Source organism: Leptonotus elevatus, chromosome 20 (genome assembly GCF_054856555.1).
Source record: "Leptonotus elevatus isolate MCC_2025b chromosome 20, RoL_Lele_1.0, whole genome shotgun sequence".
Taxonomy (NCBI): domain Eukaryota; kingdom Metazoa; phylum Chordata; class Actinopteri; order Syngnathiformes; family Syngnathidae; genus Leptonotus; species Leptonotus elevatus.
The window spans coordinates 11,959,762-11,972,147 of NC_141258.1; the positions used below are offsets into that span (position 1 = coordinate 11,959,762).

Consider the following 12,386-nt stretch of genomic DNA (forward strand, 5'->3'; position numbering starts at 1 on the left):
GAGAAGGAGCTCGCCTGCCTCACCACTGGATCAAAAATACATTGGCCGGGAAGTGTTCACTCCCACAACGGCGTACAGTTAGGCCACGCTTTGCGCCAGACGTGCGCTGGGCTTGAAAATAGAGTCCAGAGTCTTTTTATATTTCACAAACGTGAGCGACAAATGTGGGTCCGTTCTGTGGCATGAGTCCATTTGCTGATTCTACTTGGAACGCTACTTCAACAAAATCTATAGCAAGCTCTCAGAACTTCCTCAGGAAAAAGCACAACATACCCTTCACGGATGGCAGGATCATTAAAGAGCTATGACCGCTGTGGCGCAATCATTATTCCAAGACCATAAAAATAAGACCAGTGGACATATCTGTGTGAGTCAGCCTTTCCTAATATCAATGTCATCAATTTTTGAGTTCAGAAGCACACTCACTTAAAAGTTTTGATGTTTAAAAATGTTTAGAATTGTAGATGTGTTTGCTTGTTATGATTTGACTTTATTCAGTGTCAGATATCTAAATTAGATTTTGGACAAGCTGTAGATTAAATAGTTATACACGTCCTGGTGATTTGAGCTCTATTCCTATTGTACAGACACTTGAATAGCACCACATTATTAAAGACTGTGCAAAAAACGATTTGAATAGAACGTCAACTTTACCATTATCCCTGTAGGGGAGGGCAGAGGTGCTTAAAATGAGCTTACTCCCAAGATGAGCTTTTTTCCCCCTGCTATCCCATTAGAAATCCCTCACAAATGGATTAAAGATCTTAAGACAAAAAATAAAATTAGTCTAAAAAGAATGTCTGTCCCAAGGAAGAAAGGTGGATTAGGGATCCCAGATGTTTACTTTTTTTTTTTTTTGAGAATCATGCTCAAAGAAGAAGTTCCTTCATCATGTCTTCTTCAAGTTTTTCCAACCCAAAATTGTTTGCGCGTTCGCTTGTCCTCTTGTACATATCTTTGAATTTTTGTATTCAAATTTGGAGGGATAATTCTTATATTGTTCAAACTTAAGCCTGTTTAGTTTCATTAACTTTGACCATATGGTTTATTTCATATTTACAATCTAAAATGATATCAAATTTTATGAAACCGTGTATATATAAACGCTCATCGTATTCTTGTTTAAAACAGCTAAAGCAATACATTAACAATTTGAAATAAATGGTTTATGCACCCCTGTCCTATATGGGGAAAAAATCATTATTTATGGCTGGCAGGAATTGATTAACAATGATACATGGATAGATAAAAATGTTGCTGAGCTGGGGCACATACTCAATAGTAATGTAGAAGTGTTAAATTTTCATGAGCATGGTCTCCTATTTAAAATCCAGGGGCGTGCAGTGACCTTTAGAGGGGCAGGTGCTCAAAGAAACAAAAAAGGGGCACATGATAAGGTGCCTGCACTATCCACTAGGGGTGTTAAAAAAAACATCGATTTGGCAATATATAGCGATATTACAGTGCACAATTCTCGAATCGATTCAATATGCGGCCGAATCGATTTTTAAACATTATTCAACAAAATGTCTTACTTTGGGTTAGGGTTAACACATTAAGCATGGAAGAATGTTATATTAATGGAACATTAAGCCTTAATATTTTATTTCAGTGCTGTTCAAACATGAAACAGACTGCAACCTGTTTGTTAAATAGAATGAAGTTTCAGATAAATACATTTTCATACAAATCTTACATTGTAAAAGTACAAGTTTACTGATTAGTATTTTCTAAATTTGAGTAAAAGAAAAAAATAACAATAATCAATTTATAGATTCGTATCGGGATTAATTGAAATTGTTAGAGGGTGTCTATGTAGATATGTGTGTGTGGGGGTATCCATTGTAAAAATTGTAATTGAAATAATGGCTAAACAATAAATCACACATAATGAAACTGTTGTTTGTCTGCAATGCCAATCACCATAAAAACGTTTTGATATTTGTGTATGAAGAATCATTTATGAACAACAAATTTACATGAATAAAAACGATTATGTAAAATGTGCATGAAATTTACATTTTAAATAACAAATCTAGGATTTTTCTATAGTGCAAGTAGCACAGAAAATGTCTTACTTTACATTTAGCTTGATCCAGGTGAAAGCAAATGCCTTTTATTATTTTTCTGCAGGTGTAGATGTTAATATTTCATTATTGGGAAGGTACCCAACAATTGCTGTAACTGCCACATCTCAGCAAGCTGCATTGTTTGTTTTTGATAAAACGCTGTGATTGTTGTTTTTTCTTCTTCTTTTTTGGGGGTTCTTCACTATCCCCCTAATTTATGAACATACTTCTACCTGTTTCTTATTATGAGCTTACTCTGACGGCAAACCCCCTAAAAAAAAAAGCTCTTAGTTAAAATAAAAACAAAGATCATGTAGCAATTTCCACTTATATTTTGAAGTATTTTTCAATTCAGCTCTCATTGAGTACATACTACAAGTTGAAGTAGTCAGGAAGATTGTATTCAAATTCTGAGCGAGAGTTACAAATTCCAACATATTCTGTGTACCTTAAACGCATCAGTAGTTGGAGCAGAAGCTCCATGCCCCGTTTCAATAGAAGAGGAACGTTAGTTTTACCGAGGATTTTTGCCTCGGCGAAAGTGGATGGGAAGGATCGTGGTCTTTATGAAACTGAGGAGAACATCTTCCCCGCGTCCTCAGAACCAACGGCGCCTAAATGTCAGACTTCATCGTAGTTGCGAAGCTGATTACAACTTGTGTCACTACTTTTCAATTGAAGCTAGGCTAGCACACAGCATGCTCTGTGATCATGTCGACAAGATCTATCAAATAAAGGCATTCGTTTTGCTTGAGTTTTCTGCATTCTATGACCTTGGCTTTTGTTTATTGTGAGTGAGACTACGTAAATACAAACAGAGAGACCAACCTGCCCACCGCAGGTGTAGTGGCGAGCGACCTGGCAGAATGGGGCGCGTCTCGTGGTATGACGTCATCCAAGGAAAACGTAATAATATTTTGTTTTATGTAAATTATGTTGCTGAATTTTTGTTTTGAAAGGCAACAAAACTACTTCCACAAACTTTTTTTTTTTATATATAAAATATATAAATAAATGGACAAAGGGGCACTTTGGGCATCAGTGCCAAAGGGGCATGTGCCCCGGCATCCATAGCGGATTATCTTCCAATGAAACCAAGGCAAAACTTTAGCGAAAAGATTTAGTGCAAATACAACACGTCAAAAGAAAACCATACCTACAGTGAAGCATTTCTTTTGTATTCACTCTCTTGTCTCTGTCTGTCGTGTCCCCTCACAACCTTGTTATGTCATGCTGCATTTCTAATAAATGTCACAATACAAACAACCACAGAGGGAGTATTTCACCTGCGGGATAGAAAAAAAAAGAAAAAAAGAAGGAAAGCACAGTTAAATGAGAAGCACATCCCTACTTGTGAAATTACATTATTTCAGTTGTTTATGTGTTTGTTTATTCATTTATTTTTTACTTGCTTTCTCCAAAAGATTATTTTAATTTAGTTGTACAGAGTTATCACATTAATAGGGGGAAAGGTTTTGAAATAATTTATCTTGATCTATTTTTACATATAAAACAAAATATTCTTTAGTACATGGTAAAAATAAATTATGAACATTCATTCACTAAACACAGAATTCGGAGTAATATTGTGTTTGTGGAATATGAATTAAGCAGCAACATCAACCTTTCTTAATCGATCTCAGTGGGCGGCCATTTTACCACTTGCTGTCGACTGAAAATGACATCACAGTTGCGCAGAACTCAGGTCATGACCAATCACGGCTCTGCTTGCGAACATCACATGACCAAACTATCACATGACCAAACTTGGAAAACAGCTGAGCCATGATTGGTCATGACCTGAGCACTGAGCCCTGAGCAACTGTGATGTCATTTTCACTTGACAAAAAGGGGCAAAATGGCCACTGAGATAGATTAAAAAAGATTGACGTTGCTGCTTAATTCATATTCTACAAACACAATTAATCAGATCAATTATGATCAATTATTAATCAGAATGTTGTGGAGCCCTGAGCAACTGATTAATTTTCAATCAACAGCAAGTGGCAAAATGGCCGCCCCCCGAGATGGATAAAAACGGTGGATTTTGTTGCATAATTTATGTTCAACAGTAACAATATTAATCCAAATGATGTTTTAGACTACTGGTGGCGCCACATACAATATATCGTAAAGAAATTTATACTCATGGATATAAATTTGAATATGGAGCATCAGCAAATTTTAGATACAGTTCATCAGCATGAAGTCAGCATTTAATAAATAAAAATTTCTTGGGCTCAGCATGGCATGCATTGTACTTAAAATAATTTATTTTAATGGCTCGTCTTCATTAGCGAATGGAACCTATCCCAGATGAGAGGCGGAGTAAACCCGAGATTGGTTGCCGTTCAATCTCTGGACAATTTAGAGTTAGTTTTTTTTTTTACCTTATTGTTATAAATTGAACAATAACTGTACACTTAAATATTTGTTTCTCCTATTTTCCATTACTTCCGGTTTCAAATTTGCTTTCAAAAATATCGGATGCATCATGTTTTATAGGCTATTTGGAACCACTGAAAACTATCATTTAAAAAAGTACAAGGGTTTTTTTTTACATTTTATTTTCATTTGCAGTACTTTTATTGTTGGGTCACTTTATTGTGAGTAACCTCTCAAGGTTACATGGTTTAGTGCAGCTTTTGTGCTTAGGCAGTGCATGTGTGCCTAACGTTGTGGCCAACGAGTGTGGAATTGTTTCCAGATCTTTACGGTGATGACGTCAAGAGCAAAACTGCAGTGTGCGAGCTGCTGCTATCTCGCAGGCTGATAGCGACGGGAGACACAGCCTGCGTGAACGCGCGCATCTTTCCAAAAACTTCTCCGGCGACGAGAAGGGCGCTTTTATTTATGAAAAAGGAAAAGGAAAGGAAAGAAAGGCGAGGATGACGAATAAGTCTTTTTTCAATACAGATCCGCCGACAGCCGATGAGGAACTCGTCATCACCTCTACTTTTGGGACCCTCCTGTCCGTCGTATACGTGGTCGGGGTGTCCGGGAACGTGTACACGCTGGTGGTTATGTGTCACTCCATCCGCTTCGCCACGTCCATGTACATCTCCATCATCAACCTGGCGCTGGCGGACCTGCTCTACCTGTCCACCATCCCGTTCGTGGTGTCCACCTACTTCCTGAAGGATTGGTACTTCGGCGACGTGGGCTGCCGCGTCCTGCTCAGCCTCGACCTGCTCACCATGCACGCCAGCATCTTCACGCTCACCGTCATGTGCTCCGAGCGCTACCTGGCCGTCACCAAGCCGCTGGACACGGTGCGCCGCTCCAAGAGTTACCGCAAGGCTCTGGCCTGGGGCGTGTGGCTCCTCTCCTTGCTCCTCACCGTGCCCATGATGGTCATGGTGGCCCAGACGAGCGCCGTATCGCCCGACGGGGGCGTCAAGAGGATGTGCGCGCCCACGTGGGCGCCCCTCGCCTACAAAGTCTACGTGACGGTCCTGTTCGGCACCAGCATCATGGCGCCGGGCCTCATTATCGGATACCTGTACGTCAAGCTGGCGCGCACCTACTTGGAGTCCCAGCGCAACTCGGTCATCAGCAAAGGAGGCAAGCGCTCGCCCAAACAAAAGGTTCTCCTCATGATCTTCACCATCGTCTTGGTCTTCTGGGCGTGTTTCCTGCCCTTTTGGATCTGGCAGCTGTTGCCGCTGTACCACAGAAAGCCGCTGAGCCTGGCCTCGAGGACGCACACCTGCATCAACTACCTGGTGGCCAGCCTCACCTACAGCAACAGCTGCATTAACCCTTTCCTCTACACTCTCCTCACCAAGAACTACAGGGAGTACCTGAAGAACAGACACAAGTATGTATAGCAACACTTCGGATTCAATGTATAGGCTACCACCATAAAAAAAAAAAAAAAAAAATGTTCTGACTATGCAGTCTGACCCAGGTTATTAGTTAACAAACACGAACAGAACAAAAAAAACAAAAAATATAAGAGAGCTAAAAATAATAAGGAAATGAAACTACATTTTACATTTATAACGCTAACTAAAACTATATAATTGTAGCACAAATGATTTTCCTTTTCGTCTTTGTGAATTAATTGTATACATGAGCTTTCAAACTTGATTTTAAAAAAAATGCATTTATTTCGGTATTACTGTACGATCATGCAGAAGAAAGAAGGTAAAAAAGTCGTTTAGAAATTGTAGTTTACTTGCCTTTTTTATATATTGCACTGGACAAATACTCAACATATTGAAAAAACAAAACAAAAATAGAGATGAGCGTTTGCCGATACCTGGTATCAGGCCAATATCAGCCTTATATTAGTACTTGCGACGGCGGCCGATCTTGTGGCTGGGAAATTGGGAATTTTTTATGTATCAAAAGTACTCGTGGTATCGATACTTGAAAAAGTGGTATCGTTAGTGGTATCGGTATCAGTTGAAAAAAGGCGGTATCAAACATCCCTAATAAACTAAAACTAATACTAAAACTAATTAAAACTACTCAAATGTAATATTATAAAAAACTTTTTTTTACTAACAAATATTCTCTAAAACGACTTAAAACCAAGGACATAAAAACTAGCTATAAGGAAATATCAAAAACTATTATAATCTCGGTCTAGACTGGTCTACATGTTGACTATACAACGCTTCAATGACATTTATGGCCGTATTTTCGTCCCAAGCGCAAGTAGCGTAAATGTACACAAGTAGAAATTGACATTTGCGCCATTGTGGGAGTGAACACAGCAGACTTGATTCGTGGCCAGTCCAATCGGCTCCTCTAATTCCCTTCAAATACAGCGCAGGCGAGGCGCACGCTCTACATGGCGGAAGCATAAAACACTCATTGGAGTCCATGCAGGAAATCAGTGCATGCAAATTATGTTGATATGGAACGTGCAGATTAATAAAGTTGACGTTCGCATGTTTCTGGCAGAAAAGATGCAAAACTTGTTGCTGTGATGGCCCAGAATGAGGATTAGTTCCTCCATTTGGTCAAGTTGTACTGCACATCCTTATAGTTGCTACATTTATTTCACTTCACTTTCACTGACATTAAACTTTTTCCGTTTGTTTCTTCTCTTCATTTTGACCACTACTCTCACTTTTATTATCAGAGCAGATAGAACTGTCATGTGGACAACTTGAATCAATATCTTGTATGACTCAGCTTCAGGCTTCTAGTGGATTTACAGTATAACAGAGTCCTGCAATGTTGCACTACCCAACAAGCTCTTGCATTCCCCAAAGCCTCCATGCTGCAGTGTATATAATATGGTTTTTAATTCCCGTGCTCAGTATATTTATTTCTTGCAATAGAGAGACCATATACAGTCAGGTCCCTAAATATTGGGACATTGACACAATTCTCACCACCACAACAGACCTCAACTGTCTTCAGTTTCTGCTTGCTCGTTGCTTTTTCTTCACCGGTTAAAACATTCTTTGGTCATCCACTTCAGTTGTTTTCTGTGGTGTTCCAGGTCTTTTAAAAATGCTGCAAACAGTTGATTTGTCCAAACTTCTTGTTTTTGCTATCTACCTGGTGGGTTTGTTTTGAAATTTCAGCAGAATGATGGTTTACCTCATTGATAGTGGCAGCATTTTGGTTCTCATATAGAGTTGACGGGAACAGATTCCATACAACAAAAATAAACTATAGTCCTTGTATCTGTTCCTTGTAAATGGGACAATGAGGGAGTAACATTTCTGCGCACTAGTGGAACAACTGTACAGTGTGTTACTAGTGAGAAAAAACTACATTCACTGGCATCTGCATACTACTAGTACAGGGGTCTGCAACCTGTGGCTCTTTAGTCCATCTCCTGTGGCTCCCTGTGGATCTCTAAAAAAATATATTAATAATAATAGAAAATACATATAGTTTTTACATATTTATTAAAATTTCTTAGATACAATATTATTTGAATAAATTAACAATTTAGATTACAAATGACTAATTTAGTACAGTATTCAAAAAATGTCCAAATTTAGAATTTTTCAGAAAAAGAGATAAAAGGTAAATGAAAAAGGTTTTGTTTTGTTTTCTAACCCTAAATTTTTTTTAAAAAAGTGACCAAAAATGTCCATAAAAGAAGAAAAACATAACATGTGTACAAATGTAATGTACATAAAACTGCAACAACAAAAAAGGCAGAAATTTTATTTTTAAAAAGGCAGAAAAGAAAACTTTCATAAGTAACCATAAAATGTCCAGAAAGAAAAGGTAGAAAATTAACATATAATGTGCACTAAATTCATTCATTTTTTAAGAAAAAAAAGCTGAAAAAAAACTTTCAAGAAGAAATCCCCCAAAATTTACAACACGTTTCCGAAATTAAAAAAAAGGCAATAAAAAAGTTTTTTAAAAAACTACAACAATAACAAGCCATAAAATGTCCAAAAAATGAAGGAGAGGTTGAAAATAACCATATGTGTATAAAATTGCCCAAAATATCAGAAATTTGACAGAAAGGCAGAAAAGTCTAAAAATGTATGAAAACCGAATTCTGATAAATTACCCCAAAAAATTAAAATAAAAAATAATAATAATCCAAAACCAAAAGACAAAAGGTAAAAGAAAATGAATATCAAAGTATTGGATGTTGCATATTTTCTGTTATGATGCAGCTCTTGGGCCCTCACTACATTAGACCAACAATAAGGCTTTGTTTCATTCATCACAATGTTCAAAGGGCTTTGCGGCAGCAGACACATTTTTATTTATTTATTTGGCCTTAAATGGCTCCTTTGACAGTAAATGTTGCTGACCCCTGTACTAGTACTACTAGTGAAACACTGCATACGTTGACTTCTTCATTATCGTGCCGGGGCAAGTCTAGTGTACCATGTTTGGGAATTTAGCATAACCGCACTGCGCCTCACTGGGCGCCCCCGACGCACCAAACAATTTGGTTACAGTAAGTACACTAGACTTGAGAGCTTCACAAACCCACAGTTGAGAAACGTGACATCCCCTGATCGGTGATCACCATATTTTTCAAACGTGTACATACAAGTCCCTGACACTATCATCTATGTTAATTACTATGTACGTGCACACCCACATGCACATTCACAATTGTGTTTGTTTTTCTGTCTCAACCCTGTTGTTGTTTGACAAATCAAAAACAACAACAAAACAGGAGCTTCTACAGGTACACGTCATCGTTTAAGCAGCGGCCGCCCAGCTTGTACTCTTGGGGCAAGTCTGCATCGTCCAGCAACCAGTTCGAATTCACGTCAGAGACGCTCGTCATGGGGACGCTTAAGTGATGTGGGAGGTGAGAACAAACCGCACTTGAAGCATAGTGTCAACAAGTTGTTGCGGCTTTAGGCCACTAAACTTGTTTTCCAAACAAAGTTGGTGTGATGATGCCTACTTTCCCAAATCAGTTGGAAATGGAGTCTATGTTTTTACATCTCAAATGAGGAAGAAAAAAACACACACAAGTAAAGCAGAGGAGGCTAAAGATGATCCTGAACTTTTCAAATGCAAGTCAGGCAACAAACTTGCGGAGGATTCACTGCTGATGAAGTCATTATAGCATAGCAAAATTTGGGCAAGTAAATACTTGGCATATATCAGCGACGGGCAATTGGTAATTTTTTAACAAACCCAAATAATTAATCAGAAAATGCTGATAAACATTCAATATAGGATTTTCACTGAAAATTGGAAGTAAATGAGGGGAAAAACGCCAGATAAACTATATATATATATATATATATATATATATATATATTATCCGCAAATATGCACATTTCTGGGTGCTGAACTGCAAATATGCATCGACTGTTGATTTATTTTGTAATATCACCATTCACCACTAGATGGCAGACATGTCTTAGTTGTGCTTACACTGGGTCATATATTGCCCTATATAACATTAATAAGTCTAATAGTTTTTTACGGATTTGGAATGATAGGCAGGTCCAACATAGTACTTCAATGACAATAAAATTGTGAGTGAGTTAGTTTTTTTTTTTTTTTTATGAAAAAATGCACAAAAGGAATTATTGCACTTAATGTTGGTTTGCTGTTCGACAGTTTTGTGGCGTCCTTGAATGTTAATTTTTTTATGCAAGGAAATAATAGATGGTGGTTTTGTTGTTTGCTTCAAACCCTTTGTTGTGTTATGATAGTGGATGTTTTATACATGCGTGAAAAAAATAAATATATTAAAGCATGTTTTTTTTTGTGAAACGCAATCATGTTGTATTACCACATATTGAAGCCAGCACCATACATAACGACACTGGACACTAAAACTATCAAACCTAATCATCATCGGTCGGTAGGGAAATATGCTCCAGAAACTGATCTATACCTTATAGCAATATTTATTTATACCTAGTTATTAACAAACAAGACCAAAACTTGAGAAAAGTTTGCTATAGTGATGTAACATCGAACGACTTAGGCAACAAATAACCCGGAACACATTCTGTTCAAGATGTTCTTTTTGAAAGATCAAGTAATGCTCAAATGTGTCTCATGTTTTATGGAGGGCTCATATGATTTTGATGAAAGAAGCTTGTTTCCTTTAATCAGCCTTATTAACGAATTATCGGCTCAAACAGCCATCTGTTATTTTTGGCATCACAATGCTAGGACACAGAACAGACAGGTGGAGTGGAACGATAAATCGCGTTATAAGTTTTTCATACTATTGTTAACATAAAAATGTACATGTATGGTTACCAAATACAAATGTGGTTGTATCTATTAGTTCAATGATACAGTAATTTAATAGTGAGTAAGTTATTTGAAGTTGAAAAGGTATACTTAAACACTTCAAAGGAATCTGAAACACTGAGTCATAGATTTGCAATTTTCTGCCACTAGATGGCAATAGTGTTTCATGTTGGACATTGGTGACTGAAACACTTCATTTTTATTTTCAAATTCAGAGCAATTAGTATTTGAAACACGAAGCAACTCGATGACTCCAAGCCACTTTGTTTATTGTAAACTAGTCACCAGTCCCCACTAATTGTGTCATAGTTACTTTTTTGCACAATGTTGTATGTAAAATAAAGCATAAACAACAATGTTTTTACTAGGGATGCACAGAAATGAAAATGGTTGGCCGAAACCGAAAATGAAAAATGCTTGGCCAAAAAATGAAACGCGAAAAAAAAAAAAGCAAATTTTTACTATCATTGCATTTATTATAATTATAATATTATTATAAAATATTTATTTAGCACTGGCATTTTAAACAAGCACAATATAAATTAAAATGTGCCCACACCGCAGACATGTTGGCTAATGGTACATTAAACACCAAACGAGGGTTGAGCATTTTCTGGCGGTACGATGGCACTTGATAGTCAATGTAGTTCGCATAAGCGGGCACGGATGCGTGTGGCAGGACAAGGTGCGACGCACTTAAAATCCGCACATTCACATATTGACCAAAGTTTAAAAATAAATACATACATTTGTATGTAAGCTAATCAGCTTCGGGAACGGACTGCAAAGCCACACAGCGTTCTTTCTGTACAGGTCTGTCGCTACCCGGAGATAGCGGTAAGTGTTTCCGTGTTTAAAACTGTTGATAGCAATAGTGCTAGCATTCGCTAAAGTATTTAGCACGGCCACCGGGATGCCGGTGAAAAAGTGGAAACGTTCGAGGGGCTCTTATATAAAATAATAATTAAAAAAAGGGAAGGTGCTGCGGGAGAAATAGTGGCTCACACCTGTACTGCAGTACACAACCCACTTAAATGTTGTACAACAAGCGACGCCCCTCTCCTCCGGGGTGCGCAATGACCCTGGGAGCTGCTGCGACAGACCCACGTGGTGAAAAGCCGGCGAGAAGAAAAGGCGGACACTCACCCCGCGTTCGCTGTTTAATTCAAACAGACGCTTGCTTGCAGCAGTTTTTTTTTAATTCAGCTATATTCTTTTGGCTTGAATTTATTAATTTTTTTCGGTGGCCGAATATTCGGCGCATCACTAGTTTTTACATCAATTGTATTTAATTGTTACTGCCTTTGGACATCGTATTTGCTATTTAATGCCTTTTATCGCTATTTGCGGCATTTTTAGCAAAATCCATGAATGACTTTAATACTTTTTAATGACCTGTGGAACCCTATGAGTTTCCTTTGTTTGCAAAAATGGCAACAAGTTGAAATGTGATGTTATATTTGCTTGGGCTTACAATTTATAACACTAATGCTAAATGTCATCTTCATCCATAGAAAATGGAAGATAGCTACTGTCTTTTCTTTTTTTTTACCTGTACTTGATTTCTCAGTGAATAATTCTTCAATCTAAAACACAAGCATACGGAGAAGGTCCCTATTTAAATTCAAATAAGATTGAAAT

The 12,386-nt window shown here is 37.6% G+C and overlaps 1 protein-coding gene across 1 annotated transcript; it reads left to right on the plus strand.

The window, feature by feature from the left end:
- The first annotated feature begins 4,824 nt into the window (after nucleotides 1-4,824).
- LOC147157088 (urotensin-2 receptor) lies at nucleotides 4,825-9,438 on the plus strand. Its single transcript, XM_086064622.1, has 2 exons — nucleotides 4,825-5,889; nucleotides 9,193-9,438. The coding sequence occupies exons 1-2, from the start codon at nucleotides 4,958-4,960 to the stop codon at nucleotides 9,320-9,322; spliced, it is 1,062 nt and encodes a 353-aa protein (XP_085920748.1). The 5' UTR covers nucleotides 4,825-4,957; the 3' UTR covers nucleotides 9,323-9,438.
- The last annotated feature ends 2,948 nt before the right edge of the window (nucleotides 9,439-12,386 follow it).

Coding starts and splice junctions, on each gene's coding strand:
- LOC147157088 (XM_086064622.1), top strand. CDS start 4,958: ATGACGAATAAGTCTTTTTTCAATACAGATCCGCCGACAGCCGATGAG. Junction 5,890..9,192: donor TACCTGAAGAACAGACACAA/GTATGTATAGCA, acceptor ACAACAAAACAG/GAGCTTCTACAGGTACACGT.